Source organism: Panthera pardus, unplaced genomic scaffold (genome assembly GCF_024362965.1).
Source record: "Panthera pardus isolate Hobbes unplaced genomic scaffold, ASM2436296v1 HiC_scaffold_6, whole genome shotgun sequence".
Taxonomy (NCBI): Eukaryota; Metazoa; Chordata; class Mammalia; order Carnivora; family Felidae; genus Panthera; species Panthera pardus.
In genome coordinates this window covers 18,139,215-18,165,510 of record NW_026526991.1, presented here as the reverse complement: position 1 = coordinate 18,165,510, position 26,296 = coordinate 18,139,215, and the positions used below count along the sequence as shown (strand labels likewise).

General features: G+C 47.6%; 1 protein-coding gene across 2 annotated transcripts in view; it reads right to left on the bottom strand.

Moving 5' to 3' along the window:
• NT5DC3 (5'-nucleotidase domain containing 3) overlaps positions 1 to 26,296 on the bottom strand; it is an 88,228-nt gene that overhangs the window by 34,584 nt on the left and 27,348 nt on the right. For both annotated transcript variants that reach the window (XM_053895984.1, XM_019446619.2), the window contains exons 3-12: positions 22,374 to 22,448; positions 21,870 to 21,925; positions 16,576 to 16,666; positions 15,591 to 15,728; positions 13,372 to 13,432; positions 12,857 to 12,959; positions 12,611 to 12,712; positions 9,827 to 9,908; positions 8,639 to 8,725; positions 3,294 to 3,434 (exon numbers count right to left, since the gene is read on the bottom strand). In XM_053895984.1, the coding sequence (XP_053751959.1) occupies positions 3,294 to 3,434; positions 8,639 to 8,725; positions 9,827 to 9,908; positions 12,611 to 12,712; positions 12,857 to 12,959; positions 13,372 to 13,432; positions 15,591 to 15,728; positions 16,576 to 16,666; positions 21,870 to 21,925; positions 22,374 to 22,448 (936 nt within the window). The remainder of the gene's footprint in view (positions 1 to 3,293; positions 3,435 to 8,638; positions 8,726 to 9,826; positions 9,909 to 12,610; positions 12,713 to 12,856; positions 12,960 to 13,371; positions 13,433 to 15,590; positions 15,729 to 16,575; positions 16,667 to 21,869; positions 21,926 to 22,373; positions 22,449 to 26,296) is intronic.

Sequence of the window (26,296 nt, the reverse complement as noted above, 5' to 3'; positions counted from 1 at the left end):
CTTTTTCCACACTAGCTGCCACAGGGCATGTGAATTCTCTCCACTCTTGCCCTGCAGGTGGGCCCCCATCCCAGGGCAGGCCCTGCAGACTTGAAATCAGTCTAGACTGCGTCTGCTGCACCAGTCCTCCCACCCAGTGTGAGCGGGGTACTGCGACCTCGCCAGCCCTACGGCCTCTACCAGAGGAGGACAAATCCGGCCCACCACCACTTTTTTCTATCGGCTTCTGAGCTTAAGAAAAAGTTCCTTTCTAAATGGTCGGGGATGTGAGGAATCAAGAGAAGAACAACGTTACCGTGCATGAAAATGACATGAAATTCAAATCTCAGCGTCCACCAACGTCACGGGGACACCACCACAGGCGTTGCCCGTGGCTGCTTCTGTGCCGTAAGCACAACTGAGTAGCTGTGACAGAATGCTTGGCCCACACAGCCCACCATACTGACTGACCTGGCCCTTTGCGGAAGTCTGCCGGCCCCTGAGCTAAACGTGGTCGTGACGTGATAACCTGGGAAGACTCTGCACCACCATCGGCCAGCACCGCCGCCGTGAACCCACCATCCCGGGCTGCGCTTCAAGGCTGGCTAACAAAACCCTCTTCATTCCTTACGGCCACTTTCTTAAAACCAAAATCATACTCTTGTATTTAATTCATCAGACTTGGCTCCGAATGACACACTCTGCTGGCTCCACGAATAAAAAAAGCAAACCCGGCCTCAGAGGACAAATTTTTCTCTTCAGGAAATAGTCCAAATAATGTGCTACGTCTCTGAAAATAACCCCCATGGGGGAGTTTCCAGAAACATGTGACACAGGATCACTGGAATCATTTAGCTTTTCAGGTGAACATGGGGGCAGCAGGCAGGGTGGAAAGGGAACAGGAAGAACAGTGAGAAATGACGTTCATTTGGATTTTTTTTTTAATTACCTGCCGTATCTCTCTATATCCCAGTGGGTGTAACCGGACAGAAAGCTGTCAAAAGTGCCGGAGCCTGAGGCGACAGTTCGAGGTTAAGACTCTAGAGCCAGACTGCCTGAGGCTATGTCCCAGCAACCCCCCCCCCACCCCTTCAGCAAGTTATTTTCTCTTCTGTGCCTTGGCTTCTTCATGTATAAAATGGGGGTGTTAGTGCCTACTTCAAAGAGTGGTTTCGAGAAAGAAACGAACATAAAGCCCTTAGCATCTAGAACACTGTCTAGAATATGGTATCTAGAACATGGTATCTAGAGCATAGTGTCTAGAACGTAGTTCTAGAACGTGGTTTCTAGAACATTCCTATATAGCTTGGTTCTGCTGTTCACTAACTTTGGAATTCAGGACAAGTTACTTATCTTTCAGCCTCAAATTCCCCTCCTATAAAATGGGGTCTGCAATGTGAATGGTAATTCCCTTTTCTTCCTCCCTCAACCTTATACCTTATATGTTTCTAAGGTCACAGAATATTTTCAGCACTTCCATTCTCTAAAACACACATTCCTTAGGGGCGCCTGCGTGGCTCAGTTGGTTAAGCATCCGACTTCAGCTCAGGTCATGATCTTGCAGTTTGTGAGTTCAAGCCCCATGTCGGGCTCTGTGCTGACAGCTCAGTGTCTCCCATTCTCTCTGCCCCTCCCCTACTCACATTCTCTCTCTCTCAAAAATAAACATTTAAAAAAAATTTAAATACACATTCCTTAATCATCAAACTTTTTATATAGGTCAGAGAGCAGAAAACAGAACAATTGCCCTCAAAGCTAAAATGCAGTGACACTACCCATGTGCAGATTGTGTCTGTGTGTCTGCCCAGCTGCCACCATCACCGAGGGACTGCGCCTGAGGTAAACAGTCTTTGCCACACCTGAGACCTCTAAACCAAAGAGCAGGGAAGCACGTTCACGTCGTGCTCAAAGGCACGGACTTGAGCATCACGCAAGCCTGAGTTCAAGTCCTTGCTCTGCCATCTTACGACCTCAGATGTGTTGCCCTAACCTGTCAAACACCCAGTGCCCTTACTCTGAAGTGGAAAAAGCAGACCCACCCGCACAGGGCAGCTGGGGGTGTTAATGAACAATGTGTGCAGAGCAAGCACTCAGCACGACGTCTGACATACGACACGTAAACTATTGTTACCGTGTGACCTATGCACAGACTTGAAGCCACATTAACCCAGAATCGATGGCTTTTATTTTTGGAAAAGCATCTCAGGGACAAGCATAGCACGGGAAACAGAACGAGTCCTCACCACAGACGAGCCAAGAACAGGTGGAGCCAGAGCACAACGGAAACAAGGCCCGGGACGTGCGAGGACACACGCTCTGGACTATGTGCGCCCTGGAGCCACCGGCCCTCGTGGCTCCTCCTGAGCTCACCGCCAGCTGCCGCCACACAGGCTGCCAGCTGGCTGGCGAGGCGGTTCCCTGCCCGTTTCCACAGTGGGCTGGCAGGCTGCGGGCAACAGGCCATGGCCAGAGGCTGCAGGTGCGTCAGCCAGGAGAGCGGGCACCCACGCTCCTTGTCCTAAGAGAGTCAGCACGCGTGCCGAGACGGCTGCGGGATAAGCTGGCTGAACCAAGCGGGAAGCGAGGCGTTTCAGGAGACTGGGAGTGGGTCCCCAGCAGCAGGTCAGAAAACCGCCGAAAACAACATTCCTCACTAACTGTCCAAACCTGGCTATATAGCTTACATGCAAAAGCAAAAAATGCAAAATACAAATGCTTGCAAAATACAAGCAAAAAATGGCCACTGAACTCCAGCCAGCCAGCCAATTGTAGGTATTATCTTCAAAACCAAATGGGGGCGGCATGCGGGGACCTTAACTTTTGCTTTGAGACTCTCTCCAGTCAGCTGTGGTGCCTAGCCTGATGTATTCATTCCACAGGACCCTTCATGTTACAGATGGGGAAACTGAGGCCCAGAACTGAGAAGTCCACAGCAGGCTAAAGGCAGAAACAGGACTAGACCCAAACATTAGCAGAAATTCTCGAATCCCACAATCCCATGGGACCTCTCCCAACAGAACTTTAGTGGGGAAGCGAGGACACTTGGATTTCCACTGAAGGAGGACTCTACAGAGACACCTGTGTTTACATGGCCCCATAAAGCTCTTTCTCCAAATGAATGCGTAAGGCATTTTTAAAGTTCTCTTTAGGGAAATTGGCAAAACTCTCTTACGGGCAAAACAACCCAGGAGTTATTCTGCAGGGTGACTTACACCTCATGTAACCATGAATAAATATCTGAAATAACTCTGATTTATGGACTAACTTCAGACTTACGGAAAAAGTAGGAGAGAGAGAAAAAAAAAATCGCAAACCTGCATCTGCTCCAATAACCCGGTCAGGGTCTGCAGCCAAGTCATGGTTTGAATGTACTGCTCCGTGTTCATGATTTTGAGCTCAGATCTTAACTCCGGGATAATCGCACCTGTTCGCCAGCCATGCTTCAGGGTCAAATCCTAATCGCAAAGATCACAAAAAAGTCAGCTCGTCTCAACAGAATTTAAACCATTTCATTACCTTTTCCCAGATGCAACAGGTGTTCACTGAACTACTCTTCTGTTGTAATGGTTAGTTATTAACCAAGCCAAATTCAATGAATTACATTTAATTAAAACCAAGTCAGCCCCAGGCTCTGACCATTACACCCAAAGAAAGTTTCTGTTTTGGGAATAATTGCTGTGAATCACAGCCCCTGCAGAGACACAGGATCTCCGATCATTAACTGTGGTCTGTAAAACAACAATTAGGTCAGGGGCAGAATGAGGCTCAACCGAAATGCTGACTGTTGAATTCATCCACAGACCACTGGGGATCACCCACTGTGTGTCAGGCCTTGTGGGTTAGGGGGAATCCGAGAATCTCAGACTCGGAATGATCCTACAACACACACATACATGGTCAAATTTTTCATTCCAAATACAGTAATCTCATGATTTGACAATAAGCCAGAATATCTGACGTCAGCCATATCCTGGAAGATCTTAGATCTATAATCAACCATACTAAATGGTCATTCATTCCCTCATTTGGCAAATATGTATCCAATCCTCACAACTGCTAGGCCCTATTCTAGATACTGAGGATAAAACATGACAAAAACAGACAAAACCCTGCCCTCATGGGAAATACAGACAAAAAATTAGCAAGTAATAAATACATAAAAGCAGGTGGTGATAAAGACAATGATCAACAATTAAGCAGAATAAGAAGGAAGAAAGTTACCATGGTATATATACAAAGTGGTTAGGAATACCAAGCCAATAAAGGGACCTTTGAGCAGAGATCCCAAGGGAAGGAGAAAAAGTATGCAAATATGTGGGAGGAGAAAAATTCAAAGGGGGGGGGGGGCACAGCAAGTGCAAAGGCCCTGGGGCAGGAACATGCTGGGGGTGGGGGTAGAGGTAGAACTGTTAAGGAATGGCAAGACAGGGAGCCTAAGGCAGAGTAGGAGAGAGGGCTGAGGTAGGTCATGCCTTCAGAGAGGTAGGCTGGAGGACAGATCAAGCAGGGCCTTGTAGGAAACAGGAGGAAATCAGGCTTTTACTCTGAAGAAGAAAGGAAAGCTTTGAGGTTTTAGGGAGTAAAGTGGTATCAGGTTTGCAATTTTTTTTTTTAATTTTTTTTTTTTAACGTTTATTTATTTTTGAGACAGAAAGAGACAGAGCATGAACGGGGGAGGGTCACAGAGAGAAGGAGACACAGAATCCGAAACAGGCTCCAGGCTCTGAGCTGTCAGCACAGAGCCCGACGCGGGGCTCGAACCCACGAACCGTGAGATCATGACCTGAGCCGAAGTCGGACGCTTAACCGACTGAGCCACCCAGGCGCCCCTCAGGTTTGCAATTTTAAAAGTTAGTTGGCTATTCACCACTCTGTAAGTCCTAAGGATGACCAGCCTCTTCACCTACTGAATTTGCTTAAACCTTTCAATGTTTCTCCTTCTCCTCGAATACATGGAAACCTACGGCACCTTTGTTTTTTGTTTTTTAATTTTTTTTAATGTTTATTTTTAAGAGAAAGAAATAGAGCATGAGTGGGGGAGGGGCAGAGAGAGAGAGGGAGACACAGAATCTGAAGCAGCCTCCAGGCTCTGAGCTGTCAGCACAAAGCCCGACGTGGGACTCGAACCCACGAACCTCGAGATCATGATCTGAGCCGAAGTCAGACGCTGAACCAACTGAGCCACCCAGGTGACCCTGGCACAACCTTTTAAATAATGCCAACGGTGGCAAACTTTTGAAGGTAGCTTTTACTTCTGGAAATAGGTAAAAAGTCATCTGGAACATTCCTAAGACTAAAGCACATGATAATACGTTAATAATAATAAAACTAATTTTCTTCTGTGCCTCAACCTGGTTCTCAAATCTATCCCAAAAGGGGCACCCAAATGTGTTTTGAAAACCAGCAGCAACGTTAGAAGTACCTACATTCACAAGGTGACTCCCTTGAAGGGTAATGTTCATTGCCCACATAATTTCTGACATTTTAGGTAATGAATTGATCTCATCACTTTATAACAGCGGTTTTCAAATTCTGGCATGAGATCCAACTATATGCTGTCTCCAAGAGACTCATTTTTTTAAAAAATTTTTTAACTTTAATTATTTTGAAAGAGAGCCCTCATGCATGCGATCAAGCATGAATGGGAAAGGGGCAGAGAGAGAGGGAGACAGAGAATCCCAAGCAGGCTCTGTTCTGTCAGCACAGAGCCCAATGCAGGGCTTGAACCCACAAACCATGAGATCAAGACCTGAACTGAAATCAAGAGTCAGATGCTTAACTGGCTGAGTCACCCAGGCACTCCATATTTTTTTTTAAAGATCGTATTTTTAAGTGATCTCCATACACAGCATGGGGTTCAAATCTACAACCCTGAGATCAAGAGTCGCAGAGCCCACTAAGCCAGCCAGGCGTCCCTCCAAGACACTCATTTTAGACCTAAGGACACACATAGGTTGGAAGTGAAAAGATTAAAAAGACCTACCAGGCAGACGCAGAACATGCCACCCAACAAGAGCAGAATGCACATTTTTCTCATAGTGCACATGAAACAGCCTCCAGGACAGACCTTATGTTAGACCCTACAACAAGTCGTAATACATTTTGAAATCACACAAAGCATCTTTTCTGATCACACAGAATGAAGCTAGAAACCAACAACAGAAGGAAAAACATAGAAGTTCACCCTCTGAAACAACCAATGAGTCAAAGAAGAAATCACAAGGGAAATGAGAAAATATCTTATGACAAATGTAAATGCAAATGCACACACGACACATCAAAACTTATGTGATGCAGCAAGTGCAGTGTTAAGAGGGAAATTCATAGCCATACAAATTTACATCAGAAAAAAAGAAAGGTCTCAAATTAACAGCCAAATTTGACACCATAAGAACTAGAAAAAGAACAAACTGAACTGAAAGCTAGCAGAACCAAGGAAATAAAAAGATTATAGCAAAGACTAAAACAGGGGGAAAAAAGGGGGCGCCTGACTGGCTCAGTTGGTTAAGTGTCTGACTTCAGCTCAGGTCATGATCTCACTACTCATGAGTTCGAGCCCCACATCGGCCTCTGTGCTGACAGCTCAGAGCCTGGAGCCTACTTCAGATTCCATGTCTCCTTTTCTCTCTGCCCCTACTCTGCACACGCTCTCTCTCTCTTTCTCTCTCTCAAGAATAAATAAACACTTAAAAAAAATTTTTTTTAAACAGGAAAAAAAAAGAAAAAGAATAGAAAGACAATATAAAAAAAAATAAACGAAACCAAGAGTTGGTTCTTCAAAAAGATCAACAAAATTGACAAACTTATCTTGACTAAAAACAAACAAAAACCAGAAGACTCAAATTACTAAAATCAACAATTTAAGCAGTTACTACCAACTCTAGAGAAATAAGAACAATTGTAAAAGCTGTAAACTTAGTATAGAACGACTTGAATAACCTGGTTGAAATGGACAAATTGCCAGAAGCAAACAAGCTACCAAGACTGAATCATGAAGAAATAGGAAATCTGAAAAGACCTCTTGACTAGTAAGGAGACTGATCCGTAATCAAAACCCTTCCAACAATGAAAAGCCCAAGACCAGACAGACAGTTTCACTGGTGAATTCTACCAAACGTTTAAAAAGGGATTAACACCAATCCTTCTAAAACGCTTCTAAAAACTGAAGAGGAAGGAACACATCCTAACTTATTCTGAGGTCAACATTACCCTGATATCAAATTTTAGCATGAAAAGCTAGACACAGACAGCTGAGCCCCACCAGAGTTTCTGACTCAGTAGGTCTGATGTGAGGCCTGAGAAATCGCATTTCCAACAAGTTCCCATGTGATGCTGATGTCACAGGGGCCACGCCTGAGGAAACCATTGCCTTGTGAGTGCCTCTCAGAAGGCTAAGACCTGTACGTGTGTGTCCCTTCACAGGGCCATGCACCCGCACTCCTCAAGGGCAGCACAGAGTTATCTCATCAAGGCCCAAAGACACTGGTTCTCAAGAGGCCATGTCACTCGGCCAAACCTTCTGGTAGTACGGACACCCTGACAGCAGCACTCTATATTTCTGTGTCACTAATAAGCACTTCTGTATGCAGTCCCTGATTTAACTCTGCTCACAAATAAGGACGCGGGGGCTTGGAGGACGTGTGCAAGCTCATCCAGCTAAAAACAGCAGAGCTGGGGTGAAAACCTGTCTTGCAGTTCTGAGTCCATGATTCCTTCCGCCAGACCTCAGCCCGGTCGGTGGACAGACTCGATTATGCAGGGTGCGTGCTGAAATGGCCTGGGACGAGGGTCTCTGCACACAGGCGCTGGAATCACACCCCCCCCCCCCCACCTCCTCCACCACCAGGCAGTCTGAAGTCTGAGTCCACAGACCTCGGACGATAGCACGTGTGCTCTGAAAATGCCTCCCAGGGGTGCCTACCGTGCAGCCCGTTACACCTCACCGCTCCGAAGACAGGCGTCAGACGCAAGAGGGACACAAACACGAGACCACAGTCATGTGGGTCAAAATGCTCAGAAATACCAATCAGAGTTTGATCGCCAGCCACGACCCTGCTCTGGTGACTCGGCGCACACTGAGCATCACTCAGACTTTGCAAAACGTGCATGGTGCAACTAGCCTGGGCCCATTTAACAAACAGAAATCCCCTGCACCAGGAGCGGGGCACGGAAGGAAATGTGACTGATTCAGCCTCGTTCTAATTATAGATTAAATCGTAATTCAAGTCCTGAGACACCACTCTAGTCATTCCAATGGGCATGAAAAGCCTCACTTTCTCATAATAGCTGTTTCCTGGAAATGCCAGTTTTTGGAATCGCAGGAGCTCCAACTGAGTTTACAGACTCTTCTGTTGCACATAGATGCTTCTGATATTTCATAAAAAAAAAAAAAAAAAAAAAAAAAGAACGCTTACATTTATTTCTTACCATTATTTAAATGGATTTTTCTGATAAATTCTGAGTGAATTGCTAATTTCTCTACCATTTAAAAAAAATGATCTTTTTTATAACTATGATCCATTCTATTCTACAAAAAATGAGACATAAAAAAAATATGTGACCTGAAAGCATAAAAGTGGTTTAAACAAAAGAGAAATTCCTTAGTAAGTGGGACTAACACATCTGTCCCCCAACAAAGAAATGGAAAAAAAGGACTCACCGCCAGGTCACTGTATATGTGGTCGCCAAAATACAACACTTTGGATCCTCTCCACCCAGTAAGCTTCAAAAATTCATATAAATTGCCCTGCAAGAATAGAAAAACAGAGATATTTTAAAAAAGAAAAGAAAAACACAGATATCATGTGAGATAGAAACCTGTGTCACCTGTATAACCTGTAGCCCAAAATATCTTTTTTTATTTGCTTTTATAATTTATTTAAAGTATCAAAATATAAAGATAAAAACACCTTTGTGTGAAATCTCTCAGACCTTTGTTCTAAGTCAAATGTATGTTCCAAAAATGATCCGTATTGTATATACCTCTTTGTAACGATCTTTTTACACTGAACACTCTGTGATCGTGTCAGTAAGTATTAATCTACCATTTCAGTAGCTGAGAAGTACTGTGATTCCCTTTACCAATTCCCTGATGTTGGACACTTGTTACCTATTTTGTGAGTCATGATAAACATTCTTGTAGCAAATTTTTAGCTACATGTTAATACTTTTCTTGGTCTAACTTCCTAGAATTGGAATGGCTGTATCCAAGCAAATCTTCCACGGCAAGAAAATACACTTACCGGCAAACCCGGCCTTGTGTTATAGACCCACCAGGAACGTATCAGGGTTTGTTTGTGGTTTTTTAACCACAACTATGTGGTAGTACTATTCTATAATTTCATGTGTTTTATAAATATTACAGAAATAAAACGTTTTAAAGGATGAGATGAAGCAAACTCAGTAACACAATCAGGGTCAGAAATTCAATCCTTTATTCAAACATTTGAGAGCTTTACTGACACCAAAATATATCAAAACTACACAAAACACAGCTCATCAGGAAACCATTACTAATTTAGGTGAGTCCTCCACCACGTGACTCAAAGCTTCTTGAAGTGAAAAACCCAAGGTTTACTTTTAGCATCTTAAATTGTACAGACTATGAAAGTAATGCTTTAAATTTTGTTTTCAAAGACTGCTCAATTCTGAGTTAAGCTGGATACAGCACACCGAAAATACATTGACTTAAGTTTAAATTTTGCTTTAAGTTTAAAGCATCAATTCAAGCAGAACTCTCAGAACTACACCCGGGGCACACGGTAAGACTCAACAAATGTTGGCTGTTAGCACTTTATAACTGACCACAAAGCAAAGGAACAAAAAGGAAAAATCGGTCGTGAGGTACCTGCTTGTAAATCTGGCCTTTCTGCAACTTGTGGATCTTATCCCAGAGTAAGACACCTTTCTCGTTCACCTTTCGGAAAGGTCTGACAACAGAAACAGGAAACATGATCTGTGGGAATCTGCTTATGAAACACGACACAGTTACTCACTGAGAACAGAAAGGGGCTGCACAGACCTCGAAAAGCCTGGGCACCCAAACTCCACCTCCACACTCCCTGGTTCAGTGCCCACATCCAGTGCAGACCCCGGTATCCAAACGTATTTACAGAGGAAAGAACTCCAGGGTCAAATAAATTTGCAAAACACGAGGCACTACTTATGGCCGTCTTAACAAGTCATCCATGACTCTGAAAAGCCCACCCAGTACAGAAACTTTCTTTAACCCAGATTTCCTAAATGCATTTGATCACACAGAAAATCTGCTTCGCAAAAACACGCTTCTGGAAATGCTGCCTCAGTGTGTGTCGAGCTTGGCACTTGAAATTCAGCCACTCTACATAAAAAACAAATCTGAGGATGAGGCATATCATTTTATGATGCAAAATGGGAATAAGAATAAAGCCTTCAGGGAGCTCCCCTCTACTTAGATGGGATGAAGCCTGATTCATGAATCGATCAATAAAGCCAATTATATCTTTAAAGTTAAAAAGAAAAAAGAATGTATGCAGGGTCTATTTGCCTTTTTTTTTTTTAATGTTTATTTTTGAGAGAGAGAGTGAGACAGAGTGTGGGGAGGCGGGGGGGGGGGGGGGGGCGGGGAGGGCCAGAGAGAGGGAGACACAGAATCTGAAGCAGGCTCCAGGCTCTGAGATGAGAGCACAGAGCCCAACACAGGGCTTGAACCACAAACTGTGAGAACATGACCTGAGCCGAAGTCGGACGCCCAACCAAATGAGCCACCCAGGCACCCCTGTTTGCCTTTTTTTAAGGTAACATTTATTTGGCTTGTTTTTCTGATTAGAAAAACATTTAAACTGAGTGCAAAAAATCTGGAAAATGCAGAATACGATGAGGAAGAGGAAAATGGCCTATAATCCCAGCACCCGGCTATAAACACCTAACATTTCAGTAGGTGTCTTTCAATCTATAAAGATAACATCTGTTACCCTTCTCTTTTTTATGAATATAAATGAGGATCACCATATATCCTGATTGGTATCTTTTTCTCCTCTAATACTGTGAGCAATTTCCCATGTGATTACATATTTTTCGTACGCTGCATTTTATGATCATAAAACATACATGCTGCTTTTTTTCCTAAACACATCATTTCTCATGGCTGTATAATATCTCCTCCTATGGATGTTCCTTCAGGTTGTCTCTGACCATCATTATAAATAAAATGGGAGGAACAGAGGTGTTGCAGACGTGCAGAACAAAGGCAAAATAAATGGGTGTGGGGGGGTGGGCAGGGAGAGCTGTGCTGCCCACCCACCACCCCCCCCCACCCCAGGAAATAGTCTAAGACAGCACTCTGCCACTGTGTATAAGTGTAACAAGGAGAGGGTGTCCTTGGTGAAGGGGGAGATGAGGCCCTTGTCCTGATCACACCCTGGGATCTAATAAGAAAGTTCGGGAGAGCGTTTTCTCAGTGAGAAAGCAGCCAGCCAACGTATAGCTGTTTTTGATCAACACTCTTAAGTTTTTCCTTCATTCCCTTGAATTCTCAGTCTCTGCACATGGCTCTTGGGTCTGCCTCTTCCTTCAGGAATCACTATGACACTTGGAAAATGGGAATTTAGTGTCCCAAGAGAAATTTAATCTATTCAACATGAACTATGGAGCACTGCATTATGATACGTCAAATCACCTGGCAGAGAGGGAAAGACGGCCTGGTTACCAATCGCGGAACAGAAAAATGTGGGTTAAAGTGCTTCTTTATACAAAGTGCAGATTATTCTTATAACCCCAGCGCAGTAACTGTCAACACTATTGATATCCGGGGGGACGACTCTTGGTGAAGAGGTCGGTTCCACACATTAAAGGCATTTCAGGAGCCCTGATCCGCACCTATTAATGCCAAGAGCACACCGGAGTCACTGTCAGAACCCACGACTTCCCGCCCCTCTGTTTCCCATGACAGGAACACACCACATAAGTCTTGGTAGAGAGGTACTCCACTTGACACAGAACTTCTGCAGAGTTCTGAAGAATCCAACTGGAATTTTAAATGCACCACTTAGAGCTGTACGGAGAAAAATACCCACCAGGCAGTTTTGCTGTGGCTGCTGTCTTGTTACGCTTCACAATGTACCTGCATCAAGAAGTCTAACTTACGATGTTAACACTACGTATGGCTTTTCACTGCTGTCAGTAGTTGTTGTTTTTTTTTAATTTTCTCTTTTATGTTTTTATTTTATTTTTGAGAGAGACAGAGAGAGCGCAGGCAGGAGAGGGGCATAGAGCGAGAGGGAGACACAGAATCTGAGGCAGGCTCCAGGCTCTGAGCTGTCAGCACAGATCCCGATGCAGGGCTTGAACTCACAAACTGGGAGATCATGACCTGAGCTGAAGTCGGACACTTAACCAACTGAGCCACCCAGGTGCCCCTCAGTAGTTTTCTTAAAGCCTGACTCATTGGACTCAGGTTGAAGTGAGAACAGTCTCAAGCTGTCGGCTATGCACTAATCTTACCCTCCATGCAATTACTTGTTAGAAGGGTTAAAAATCAAAAGCTATAATGTCAGATGCTTCTGATTTTCCAACTAGATTTTACCAAGTCGCACTACGTAAGTATTCACGGCAGCAAAGGACTAAAATCTAGCTCTCCCAGAAAGACACTCACCTCCGCTTATCGTTAAAGAAGTTTGGCTTCTCAGCCTGAACGATGACCACATCAAACAGGTCCCTCCAGTCTTTTCCGACAATATACCTCATCCCTTTGTCCCTGGAACGACACGTCAGCCAGGTGAGTCTCACAAGAGAGGGATTAACCACTTTTGCAACTTTTTCTTTCCAATTTCCAACTGTTCAGATAAGTGGGAATACAAGGCGTGAGCTGGAGCCAGCAAGGTCACCCACAACAACTTACACAAAACTACTGGGGCTGTTGGTGATGAGAAACATCTTCTTGCCATGATCAGCCAGTTTGGCCAGCACTGCGCGGGTCTGCTCGGCATAGCAGATGTACTTTTCTGCAAGCAAGAGAAAAGTACACACGGACTCAGCGTGAAGTCCGTCAGGCTGCAGGCGGTTACCAAAAGGGGCCCAGGGGCCCGGCACTGTCCAGGGCACCGGGGGCAGAAAAGTCTTAAGGCAGGGTGGCCCCACCGGTACCGGGTCCATCGGGGACCAAGCCCCTGCCTCCTGCCTGGGTCTGAGTGAAAACACGAAGTGCCTACAGCCGCCCGCTCCCCTGTTTTTGAGTCACTGTTACGCCAAGTTCTGAGACAAAGGGGAGGGAGACATCTGAACCGCGAGGAAGCCAGGTCCGCACGCTGCGCTCGAAAGGGCCCTACGGCCCCTGCTCGGCCCCGGGAATGAAGGCAAAATGCCTGCGCCGTGGCCTGGCAGGGGGAAGGCTGTCTTCACCATGAGGCTACATACCGATATCTGCTTCGATTGCTCGGTACATGATTCCTTTGATGTGCACGTCTCGAATTGAATCCTGTCCAAAGAGAGGTTTTTAGTGAGTGAAACCATAAGTGAGGTCGCCTGAGTAACAGGACAAGCGAGACAGCATTCAGGACGATGTCCACCTTTGGAAGCCTGGTGATGCAAGCACCAAATGAAATCGAAATTCTGGTCCATCTGGCACAGGCGGCCCCTCGGGGGAAACTTAGGTTTCCATGGCGACAGTGGCAGGTTCCAATGCAGTTTTCAAAAGGGCCCCTGGGAGGAGGTAACTTGTGCGAACAACTCTGAACAAAGCCCACGTGATACATGGCAACGTCTATGCAGGATCACGCAGAAACGGTCCCAGGGCATCTGCGGAAAGGGAATCCTTGCTGTTTCGTCTCTGCACCCCTCCCTGGACCCCAAGGGCAGGTTCTATCATCTAGAGAAAGAGGTCGAGACCAATGGCAGGACCTTCAGTTCAGTGAGGCGGGGGATCGTCAGGGAGATGGCAACCCAGTCAGTAAACACCATCAAGAGGGGGCCGCTCACCGCCCCCACGCGCCCCCGGGTGTGGCAGCCTGATGGCCTGCAGCTATCAGAGCACAGCCCTCCTCTCGGGGGGCACTAAGCAGGTCTGCTACCTAGGCGGCACGCCTGGAGGCACATGGACACTTACTGGAGGGTGTGGCCGGGGACTGGGCTGCAGGCAAAACGGGGCCATAAGCCTTAGAAAACCGGTAGACTTCTGTCAAGAGTGAGCACCTCTGGACTATAAACTCAACCCCGATCACCTCCTAGCACAGGCTTGTTCAACTTCACATCAACAGAAGGCAGGGGTTAAGAGCAAGCCGGAGCCAAACTTACCTGGCCTGACTTACGAGCTGCATGACTTTGGGCAAGTTACTCAACCTCTCTGTGCCTCAATTTAACTGTAGAATGAGGGTAAAAATAGTACCTACCTCCAGGCATTATTGTGAGGATTTAATTACTTAATATGCATAAAGCACTCAGAAAAACAGTGCCTGGAATATATGTAAGCGTTCGCTGTTGGTGCATAAACATCTCTCCTCATGCCTGCAAAGGGTTATATAACTGAAAGTGATTCTTCTTCGTCTTTTTTTTCCACAAGTGATTCTTAAAGTATTTCAGGGCACCAAAAGGAGAACAGAAACTAAATATTTAACATTAGTTCAAATAATACCAGACTAACATTGAGAAGCCAGACTTCATCCTTCATCTTCCTAAAACCTGTAATTTTAGACGGCCAAAATTTAAAATCAGTCATAAGCATGTAGGCATAAAATCATTATAGTACATAAGTACAGATCTTTTAACTATAAGTACTTAGGGGCACCTGGGTAGCTCAGTCAATTAAGAATCCAACTCCAGACTTTGGCTCAGGTCATGATCTCACTGTTCATGAGATCCAGCCCTGCATCGGGCTCTGTGCTGCTTGGGATTTTCTCTCTCCCTCTCTCTCTGCCCCTCCCCTGCTCGATCTCCCTCTCTCAGATAAACATAAAAAAAAATTTAATACACAATATATACTACATATATGAATATATATGCATATATTAACTATATATATTTGAAATAAGTATTATTAAGTAATACATGAACATGTTTTTAAGTACTAAACAAAGTTCAGACAGCTTAAAGAATACATATAAACACACGTTTGTGAATATAAATGAAAATATATAAATGTGAAGTTACATAAATGATGTGCATATGTATGTGTGTAAGTTTCATAGCTGTCTATAAACCTCCCCCACTGGGTTTCTGCACAGCTTTTGCAGGGCCTGGGAAGGCCTCCAGGGAACCTCTGGGGACAAGAGGGCTGCAGCCTTAGTGTGACGTCACCCTCTCCACAGGCAGGCGCAGGGGTGAGCTGGGTCGCAGGGGTGAGGTGGGCCGGCTGGACCTCAGCCACCACCAGCCCCTGTGACCAGATGCATGGGCCCTGGCTTTTGGTCGGAAAGAATTAGAAATCCAGATAACAGTATGAGTACCCTCTTCTTTTAACACGAAATTAGACTGATTTCCAAGTGTTCTGGTGTAACATCTTTCTTAACAATTTTCAAGGTAAAACCGTAAATAAAAGAGATCCCAGACGAAGGACTGTTTCAAACACCTAGCCAAAGGAGGCTAATGATTCTGTCCCTTTGCTAAAATGCGTGGAGAGTCGTGGCATCACCGCCTCTCACCTTGACGTCTTTGTACAGATGGACAGGCTCATAGTCAATGTTGTTCTTGAGAAAGTACTCGTTGACACAGGACAGGAGCGACATCTCCGGCAGGGAGAAGATGTCCATGAACTGCTTCATGGTGTTTCCGTGAGAACTCTGCAGGCAGGGAGGAGAACTTCAGAAGCGGAGACTTACCTGGGGGAGGTCATCAACATCTGGATCCCTCTCCCCAAGAAAAGGATAATTCTAACAATAACAAAGCAGAAGCCTTCACCTTTTTCTTCTCATTCCCAGCACAGCTGACATCCTACTCTAAGCGTAACTGGGAAATCCAAGGAAATGCCCTGATTTCCCCCCAAAAGTCTAACCAATGTCACGCTCCTGTGATAACTCTAACTTCCAGCTCACTCCACCCCAGCAAACCCAGAGGAAAGCCAGCAAGTCGATTATGGCCCGGGGAATGGCATTAAAAGCCACGTAACTCTCCTGAATGTGAGCACCTCCGGGCAGCCATATGTGAGCCTGAAAAAGAGCCTTTCTCTGAGTGCCTGCGATTTGTAGCCCTAAGTTTACCAGCTGACCAGGCATCTTCCAGTGCATTTTGACAATGCAAACAAAAGCCCACCTAACAAGACTGGAGCAAAAGCTCAGAGACAGAAGTCAGAGAAGCAGAGGCTTCCCTGCAGCACAGGGTGACCTGTTATCTTGGATCTCAGGGCAGGTGACCTCTAGTACACGGACTTCATCAGAAAGTGGGGACACACTGGGAGGGAGGGTGACAGACAGGGGCGGGTGCACGGAAAGTGTAGAGAGCCTCTAGCAGGTAGGGAGGAAAGGGCTAAGAGAAACACCAACATACGAGCCTCCCTCAAATCCAGGGTCTCTCAAAACGTCCCAAATGCCCTTATCAGTTCCGCAGGAGCACACAGAGACCCCAAATCTACCAGGCCGTGTTTCGAGAAGGAAACAGATAGGCTGCCTTAAATGAATAATCTCTCATTACCTTTCCATAAAAGTCACTCATCTGTTCCAAAGGCACGTGGGACCCCTCGTACATTTCAATGACTTCTTCATCGGGGACAACGCTGAGGCCTCTGGAAAAATCACGGGCAGTGCAGTTAGACTCACCCAGCAAGAACAGCGATTCTCAGACCTCTGGCAACTGCTGGGATTTTCAGCTGAGGTGCCAGACACCGCGGTCACAAGGAGGTGAGATGTGCCACCGGTAAGCGCTACAAATCACAGGCGAGAAGCTGCTACCATTACTAACAGCAGGCCGTTGGAATAAGGACAGAGAAATAATACGTCCTAGACGCCAGATGTGAATTCCACACACTCATTCACTTACTTCTCAGCAATCCTAGGAGGGGAGCACTATCATCCTCCCATTTCCCAGCAGAGGCAACTGAGGCCCCGATAGGTCACATACCTTAGCCAAGGTCACCGAAGTAAGAAGTGGCGGGTCAGGACCAGACCCCAGGCTTCCTGGCTCTCAGGCCCAAGCTCCTCAACCTCTACGTCGTGCTGCCTCTCTCAACAAAGCACAAGGCCTTCCTTTGCCTTGGGGTGGGTCTTTGTTTCCATTTTTATGTTTTTACTACATTAGGGAGAGACAGGCTAGCTTTGTCTGTATCATCCTCCTGACCTCTGATGCTCTAACCTAAGGTCAGTGCTGAGGAGGGAAAAGCCATGCATGAGGCTCGGGCGGACTAAAAACCCCATGACACAAGGCAGGAAGCCCAGATGCCACCTCCGAGAGGGATGACCCCAGGTGCTATGTGACAGCAAAGGCCAGTTTCCTCATCTACAAAAAGCCAGGGTGACATCTGCCATCTGCCTGCCTCCAGGAGCCGCAGCAGAATCTGTGAACCAATCCAGCCCCTCCACAAAGGGAAGGGTGACTTTTGGAGTCCGAGTGACCTGGGTTTCACCCTGCCTCGGCCACCGGCGCTGGGAGCAGGTGCCGTCACTGGGGATTTCACGTTCTCCTATTTCCCCACCTGGCACCGCCTGCTCCAGCGTGTCGTGAAGAAAAATGTCTGTTCCCCAGCCGCGTCTCTCGGGAAGGTGCTTGAGAAACAGACACCAGTGGTGAGGAGACCACAGAATGAATGGTGGGAAGTCTCCGCGGTGCCACGTGGGAGTGTCCACGATGCAATAAGAGTCTTAGTTACTAATATGAACAGGCTGCTTATCATATAAAATCACCTGGCCAACAACACATACAAGCTGTAATTGATGGCTGACATGCAGCTGTGATGGGAATCTAATCTCAACCTTTTCCCTTTGTTCTCCACCCTCATAGAACTTTCAAAAATACCCAAGGAGATGCATTAATATTTTGCCCCTGATCTTGGTTAACTTGATACATTGCACTTTATCATTCACCAGATCAGTCTGGACAATGACCTTGGGGCAGAGCTCCTGCTGAAGTATCAGGGCTCAGGCGTGCACACGCCTAAGGCTCTAACACTTAGAAAGAAACTATAAAAAGTGGAAGAACTCTGCTGGGGGAGTCATCCTTCCGCCCCCAAACTAGGCACTACCCTAAGACACACTCACCGGCATGGAACCTCACAAGCTGCATCTTTAAGGCCCAAGTAACCAAAGGTCAGCTCGAAAGCAGGGAGAAAGCCAGCTGCAGCCAGCTGAATTCCGCGACAGGCTGGTGGGGAGGGAGGGGGTTTGGGGGACCGCCTGCACCTAGATGTAACCTCAACCAGCGTTAGGATCAAAATAGAAACTACTTGGTGGGGGGGGGGGGGGGTGCCTGGGTGGCTCAGTCAGTAAAGAGTCTGACTCTTGATTTCAGCTCATGATCTCACAGTTCGTGGGTTCGAGCCCAGCATCGGGCTCTGAGCTGACCGTGCAGAGCCTGCTTAGGATTCTGTCTCCCTCTCTCTCTTCCCCTTTTCCACTCACTCTGACTCCCTCTCTCAAAATAAACGAACTTTAAAAAAAAAAAAAAAATGGAAACTACTTATACAGCCCTGTGTGACTGCGAGAAATAGAAAGGTTAGGAGTGCAAATCTGACCGAGTCTGTCCGGGGTTCAAATCCCAGCTTCCTTAATTAGTAGGGCTATCACCTGGACAAGGAATTTAACCTCTTTGGGTCTCACTGCCATTTTCAAAATGGGGAACAATGATAGCGCCTCCCTCCTGGCATAACTGAGAAGACAGAAGAGTATACAGAGGTGTTAGCAAATGTGCCTGTGATGAGAGCAAATGCAGCTTTCACAAGGTCCCCATGAAGAACTTAAATCATGGGTACAAAATGGGACTGTGGGGACAGCCAGTCTGCCTCCTCCTCTGCCCCGTGGCATCCACTCCCACAGCCCACAACACAAAAGTCGAACTGATGTGGGAGCCGGGCACCCGCAGCAGGTCTCAGAAACGAGTGAGGCTGAGGAGGGGGCACTCTGCCCAGCCATGGGCTCATTCTCACCCCTTTTAAGGGAAAAGGAAGGGCATTCCGCGTGCTTCTGCCGCCCTGAGCGTGCTCTGGTCTACACGACGAGTCACCCTGAGGCAGGCAGTGGAGTTATGCCAATCTTACAGAGGAGGATACCAAGGCTTTGGGATGGCCAAGAACTTGCTCAAGGCCACACACATGTGAGCAGTGGGGCTGGGGTCCACGCTCAGGAAGTGTGACCCCAGAGCCCCCTCGGCCCACCACATCCCCTCGGCACTGCGGCCACAGCGACCGTCCCAGGACCTAAACCTGGACACTCCTTCTCCAAACGCCTTGGTGGGCGTCTGGCTCTGCCCCATACTCCCTGACATGGTGGACAACTTGCCTACAGAAGAAGAAACAAGACAATCAGGAGCCACAGGACGGCATCGTCCAAGAAGAGGAAGGAAAGACCAGGTCAGGCTGAGAGGGCAGGGTGAGACCTCCCCGCAAGTCCGCCCTGAAGGAAGGATGGGTGAGATTTCAAGAAGCAGCGAGGGAGGAAAACCATACTGTGGGAGAAGGCCAGCATGAACAGGTGGTGAGCAGCAAGAAAGAACTCAGAGGAAAGGAACACATGCACCCTGTGCACTGCCTCACGCACTCCGAGACCGGCTGTACCTGTTGGCAAGAGAGAGTCCCCTTCTCCTGTTGACCTGGGGCGGGGCGGGGGGTTGGGGGGGTGCTGGGTGCATCACACAGAGGGGTCTGCCTGGAGCAAAGCCAGAGGGAGAGAGCCAAAAGATGGAAAGAGTTGTGAGAGGTCAGTTTGGCCCCTGGAGCCAGCCACGCCTACAAGCCCAGACCACAGGCCCTGGGTCTGAATCCTACTTCTGTGCGGCCTTGGGCAAGTTGCTTAAGACCTCTGTGGTAATACTAGTACAAGCCTCACAAGGTTATTCCGAGGATCAACGAGTTAACTGAAATAAAGCCCTGGTGACGGTGTCTGTGCCGTAGCCAGACGTTACGTTTGCTAGTGGCTGTGTATTATCACCAGTCCTATTATTCTCATCAGCATCGCCATCTCTTCTCCCCTCTGAAACACCATTAAAACGATAATAAAAGAATAAACTACTCCAAAAGTCAAGGGAAGTGAGAGCAAAAACATCAGCAGACAAGACATTTCAGTATGTTCACCGGAAGACACAAAGCAAGTGCCTGACACAGCAAGTGGAGAACAGAGGCCCACAAGGGACACCAACGAGAGGAACCGAATAACCGCCACAGCCCCCCCCCCAGAGAGGCTCAGCCCTGTGAGGCACTGGGGAGCTCCTGGAGGATGTGCTCCAGCAAAACGAGGGAGTAAACCAGAGAGAGGAAGGGACGGGAACCAGGGAATGAGGACAGAGGCCAACGCAAGCTCCAGGATGAGCAATCAGAGAAGGGTAGTCAATTAAAAAAAAAAAAAAAAAAAGTAAGTGATAGATTATCTAAAACATTTGAACTGTTGGGAAATAAACACACGGATGATATCTGTGATGGGGCATTTAGAAAAAATCAGGGACACCTCTACGGAAAACGAAGCAAATAAAGAATGATGTTGTTATGAAATCTAAGAAAAGGCACACGCTGTACAAGGAAGAAAGCAGTCACGGTGCACGACGTGGTGTTAAGAAGGAATAAGACTGAAGAGTCACGATGCAAACAATGACCAACACTGGAGGAACAGGCACACATGGACCGTCACGAGGCTCTAGAAACGAGACTGCAGAAGCCGTGTGTGTGTGTGCACGCCAAGTCCTGTCCCGTGGCAGAGATGATGTCCAGAATTAATAAATTAGGAAACAGAAATATGAAAACTAAGCACATTACTGGAAGAAAAATGCAAACAAACAAACAAAAAAAATCAAGCGTGTAAAGGGGTTGGAGGGCGAGGGGGGGGACACAGGACTGCTGCCCACCACAACACTTTCAGCACTGACTCTGTGAACATATTTAACTTGGATAAAAAAAATGTTAACTTTAATAAAGAGTTTGTGGGGCGCCTGGGTGGCTCAGTTAGTTAAGCGTCCGACTTTGGCTCAGGTCATGATCTCACAGTTCATGAGTTCAAACCCCGTGTCGGGCTCTGTGCTGACAGCTCAGAGCCTGGAGCCTGCTTCCGATTCTGTGTCTCCTCTCTCTACCCCTCCCCCGCTCTCACTCACTTGATCTCTGTCTCAAAAATAAATGAACATTAAAAAAAATTATAAAAAAAATAAAAAGTTTGTGAAAGAAGAATCTAAGATATGCACACACCTCTGTTTTTAAGGTACAATAACGACACTCCTAAATCCTCCCCAAATTCAAGAATTAGAAAAGGCAAAATCCTTCATGTTCAGTTTCAAAGATTTCAGCCTGAACTAAGTACTTCTATTAACTCTAATAAATGGGGGGCAAGGAGGGGGGAATGTCTTAATATCCAAACTACTCAACTGCCATGGTGGGAACCAGAACCCGCTGCCTAACCCCAGCACCCCTCCCCACCCAAACCCGTATCCCAGAACCCTCACTCAGCTGGCAGACAGACACCTCTGGAGAGCCCTCCTCCTGCAGAGTCCCCCAGAGTGCCCCTTCATAGTCTCAGCACACATCCATCATCGCCTTCGTCACTACGGACTGCAGTCACTGGTTTATTTATGTGGCTTCCAACCTACACTCCCAGCTCCTTGGAGCATCCTCGTAAGCCAAACCCTCCAGACCTGGCATGACAGTAGGTGCCAGTCAATGTTCCTGAAGGAATGAGTGAATAAATCACAAATACGCACACAGAAACCCTCTGCATCACTAAGCGGTCAGTGGGTCTTAAAACCCAAAACCATTTGGTTACTTTGGGTGAATTTAATTTACCTCCTCTTACTCTTACCTGTAGACGGTTCCCAACTGGATGTAATGAAAAGCATCTATCTTCATCAAAACCGCCTTCAAAAACATAAACACATGCACAGGTGAGTAGCGCAGAACAGACAGCATGTTTATGAGGACTGTGGGTTATAAATCGTGTCAACACCAGGCTGACATGACAAGGAAGTACCCTGTATGTATCTGACACGGACCCTGCTTGCTGATTAAAGCACCGTGCAACCTGCCAAGGAAATGACTGCAAAATCTGCAAAACAATATGACAACTGGCTCTTCCTTCTAGAAATAAACAGTATCTTCCAAATGGCTAATGCATTCACTCATTTTTTCCAACACATAGTCTCCTGAAAAAGACTTTATCTAAAGATGTTTTTTAAATCATTCAGTTCTGCAGCCCCAAAGAATATAACTGAAAATCACGTTCTGTGTTCAGCAAAGAAAAGCACCAAGAGTACACGTTCTTCCCAAACACCAACAAACTGTAAAAGAACGTGAGGGTGAAACCTACCCGCTGCACATCGTAGTGAAGTCCACGGATGGCAAAATTTGGGTCATACTCATACTTCCTGATTTCCACCGGATACTAAGAAAAAAAGAAAGGAACCATTTTTCAGCTAACAACGTACTGAGTTCAAGACACGGATCACATCCGGTCCCTGTACAAAAGCTGAGGTAGCAGATGTACTTTGGTGGGAAGACGGGGTCAGGACAGAGCACAGCTTGGCCCTCTGTTCTCAGACCAAGTTCCTCTTGGCCACAGTGCCCTCCCTCCACCCACTCCCGTCTACCTGCCCAGACACAGGTAAGGCCTCACCCCTGCCCCAGCTTCTCTCGTCTCAACTCCCTCTGCCCATCCCATCCCTCTGCCTTGGGGCTCCTATTTCCCTAAGACCCCGGAGACACATCTGCTTCTACCTCCAAGACTTCACTTCCTCCTACTGTATTTAAGGTTGCTGATGAACAGTCCCCTCTGTTGGAAGCACAACTTCTTCCAACACGTTATCAGCCATCCATTCAGCTCACATGTGAGCACCTCAGTGTATGAGCCCCCTGCATGGCCCCACTACCAGGTTTCATGAAGCAACCCAAGCAGAAAACTTTTCAAAGGGGGGCAGGGGCCCTCCATATAGCGTTCATTGCTTTCCTCATCTGGACTGTCAGCCGCTGCTCACCCTTCGGGGGCTGGAAAGACCTCACCGTTATCAGGTGCAGTCTCCCACCCACTCGGGCCAAGAGGGCCCCTCCCTCAGCGTGTGGTACCCAGTTGCTGCTCGAACACTGTGACTCAGAACACACAATGACTTCTAGAGGCAGCTAGGTTCCCCTGGCATTTCCTATTCTTAAACCATTCTTCGAATTCTGCAAAAATCCCAGCTCCATTCTTATCTACTGGACTAGGCATCCAAGTCCTTCTCTCCCTCCCCAAATCCCAGAATTAGAACACCAGCTACCCCCAGGGGAGCACCAATGTACCGAGCGTGGTATCTGCTCCTACTGCACATGGGCCCTACCATTCCCATTTTACAGATGGGGCACCAGGGCACTGAATGAAACAATGTGGCCTGGCCACACAGCTGGGATGCGGTGGGGGCGGGGGGTCAGGCCTGGGCCTTTTTGCCTGCTCTCCCGACTCCCCTCTGCCCTTGGAGTACAGTCTTGCGGGACAAAAGAGTACTCCTGAGCCTAGAGAGGCTGTGTCACCAGGATCTCCCAATCACGATGTCAACTGCTTACGTAAAAACCTAGACAGCTATCAAGACGCACAGGAGCCTCTCTGCAGGACTGGACTAACCTGTCGTGACCAGGGCCACGTTTGGGTGAGGACGCTTCCTGCTCCCACCAGCTGAACTGCACGCGGCAAGTGTCCGAGCTGCACAAAGTGCTGACTGAAATGTCATATCTGAGCTCATTTATCTGATGCCCGCCACTCATGCCAAGAAATCACCAAACGCTATTTCCACTCAGGGGCGTTTCCAAGACCTCTGGACGCTGTGTGCGGTTCTGTGTCTTTACTAACACACTTCACACACACATGCCCGGAACCCACCACACGGCACCGCGATCCTGCCCATCCCTGGAGTCTCCTCCGGAACTTGGGAGTGAGGAGGAAGGGGGAGGACCCGGGGAAGATACTTCAACGTTCCTGAGACAGGTGCCTCTTCACTGAGCCACGTGCTACCCGCTGTTCTGGACACGTCTGCGACTTTATTCTACGTACTCCTCACGGCACCAGCACGGAGGAGGTCAAGCATCTCATGTCCGTTCGTTGAATAATCTGAGAAGCGGAGTCAAGCGAACGGCTCAGGCTCAGAGATAGACAGAGGCTGGGCCGGACTTGAGCCCAGTCTGAGTCACACCCGAGTCCACATCAACCACCTGTAATCAACTCTGATGAACGCTGAGCCACCGTAGGAGACGCCCATCCTGTGACGGCAGAGCCTGCCGCGTCCGACCGCCCGGTGGGTTCGCTCAGGAGGTTCACGGTGGGACACCGGGCTGGCCACCGGCGCGAGAACCAGAGACAGAGGGTACGCTCTCTGCGCACAGACTCCTGGAGGCTGTGGCGGCTCTTCTCTGAACGAGGTCTATGCAGACTCCCCAGCAGCACACAGACATCACAGGGAGACACGGCCACGCACCCACCCGTGGGCCCCAGAGCGGTGTATTCTTGGGGAGCCACTCCCGATAGACACACCATGTTTTTATGTCACAGGCGGCTGAAAGGGCCTCACGGGACACTATTGTCACAAAGAACACAGGCCCCAGCGCTGAGCGACCAGGCATCAAATCCCAGTCCTACTCTGTGTAGCTGGGTGACCCTGGCAAGTCTCTAAGTGTCGGTTTTCTCATCTCCAAAGTAAGGATACCAGGAGACCTACCGCAGGTGAAGTAGAGGAAAGAAAGCAAAGGACGCGTGCGGGGGGAGCCCCTGGCTGGCTAGGTCGGCAGAGCATGCAACTCTTGATCTTGGGGTTGTAAGTTCAAGCCCCACATCAGGTATAGTAATAATAAAATCTTTTAAAAATTTTATTTTTAATTAGGAAAACAAAAAGCAAAAAAAAAGGAAGCCTGAGGGGTGGTGGGGCAGTCTCTGGCACGTAGTCGTAGCAAGTTGCAGTGAAATGGAGTTGCCTTGCTGGACTAGGAATCGGGAGGCCTGGGCTTTGAGACCCCCTCTTCTAGCTTCTGCTACTTCCCAGAGGACTTCAGGCAAGTCATTTAACCCCCCCACCCCTTCCTTCATATGAAAAATGAAACAGACTTGGGGTGATTTCTCTGCTCCACTCGTGCCCCCTGAATTGTGATTTCCCCTGCAACCAATCAAGTCAAAAATGTCCTCACGGCGGGCCCCTTTCCAACCCACACACGTGCGCACGTGCACGGGCCTGTGTGCACACACATACACGAGCTCACGGCATCTCTGAGAATAACCGTCAACAGGCTTGTCCCATCGAGGAAGCCAGAGCTGCTCCCATCAGCCAGGGGGTTATGCTTTTCTCCACTGGCCTAGGACCAGATTTTCTGGACTCTTCAGAGTTGAGAAACTTTCCACCAGCCTGAAAAACATGACTCACTCAAGGTGTCGTGAAGATTACTGGTGTCTCTAAAAGCAGAACAAAGGGTATAAAAAGATAAAAGACCTAACGGCACTGGGGATTTTGATTAACCCTGTCTGGTTTCCTTCAGCACCTGGATTGGTTCTAATTCCAAGGGTAATCTGAGCAGACTATCACATGGGGACAAAGGTGGAGCAAGATGCTCCAGAAATGTCCCTTACAGCTTCAAGCAGTTAATACCCAGGAGTGCCCACTCTGCATACCCAGAAATGTGTACATTGTCCCTCCAGGTCTGCGGCTTGGCCGCGTCTCCAGCTAATTACAGAGCTCTCCACAGGGCTAGCAACCTATACATCACAGCACCGCTGCTGAGTTCCTGAGGTCCAGATGCCGATAAATATAGGTTTTTCAGAGGTCTCTGAATGTTTCAGGAGTCTAAATTATGCGTCTAGTCAGTGGCAGGGCAAAAGGGCATGAAAACAAAGCTCTCCAAAATCTTCACAAAATGGGAAGCGAGGACAAAACAACCTGCATCCGAATGGTGACTCCACACCAGGCACAACACTCTCATCTAACCGTGTAATTCAATAAATAGGTCACGTGCTTACTGAGCGGGTCCTTTACGCCAGGGCCTGGGAATACGGCAGGAGCAAACAGATGGAACAGATCGCACAGTCGCTGACCTAAGTTTACATCCCACCATGGGGAGGCGGACGTACACAAACACCCAGCAGAATGCCCCGTGGTGAGAAGTAATACAGAGCGGACGTTCTACAAGGGCTTGGAGAGCTGAAGAAAAGAATAAGAAGTTGAGGAGCAAGGCCTCAGACCGCCTGGGGCCAGGAGGGATCGTCCAAAGCAGAGGAAGAGCAGG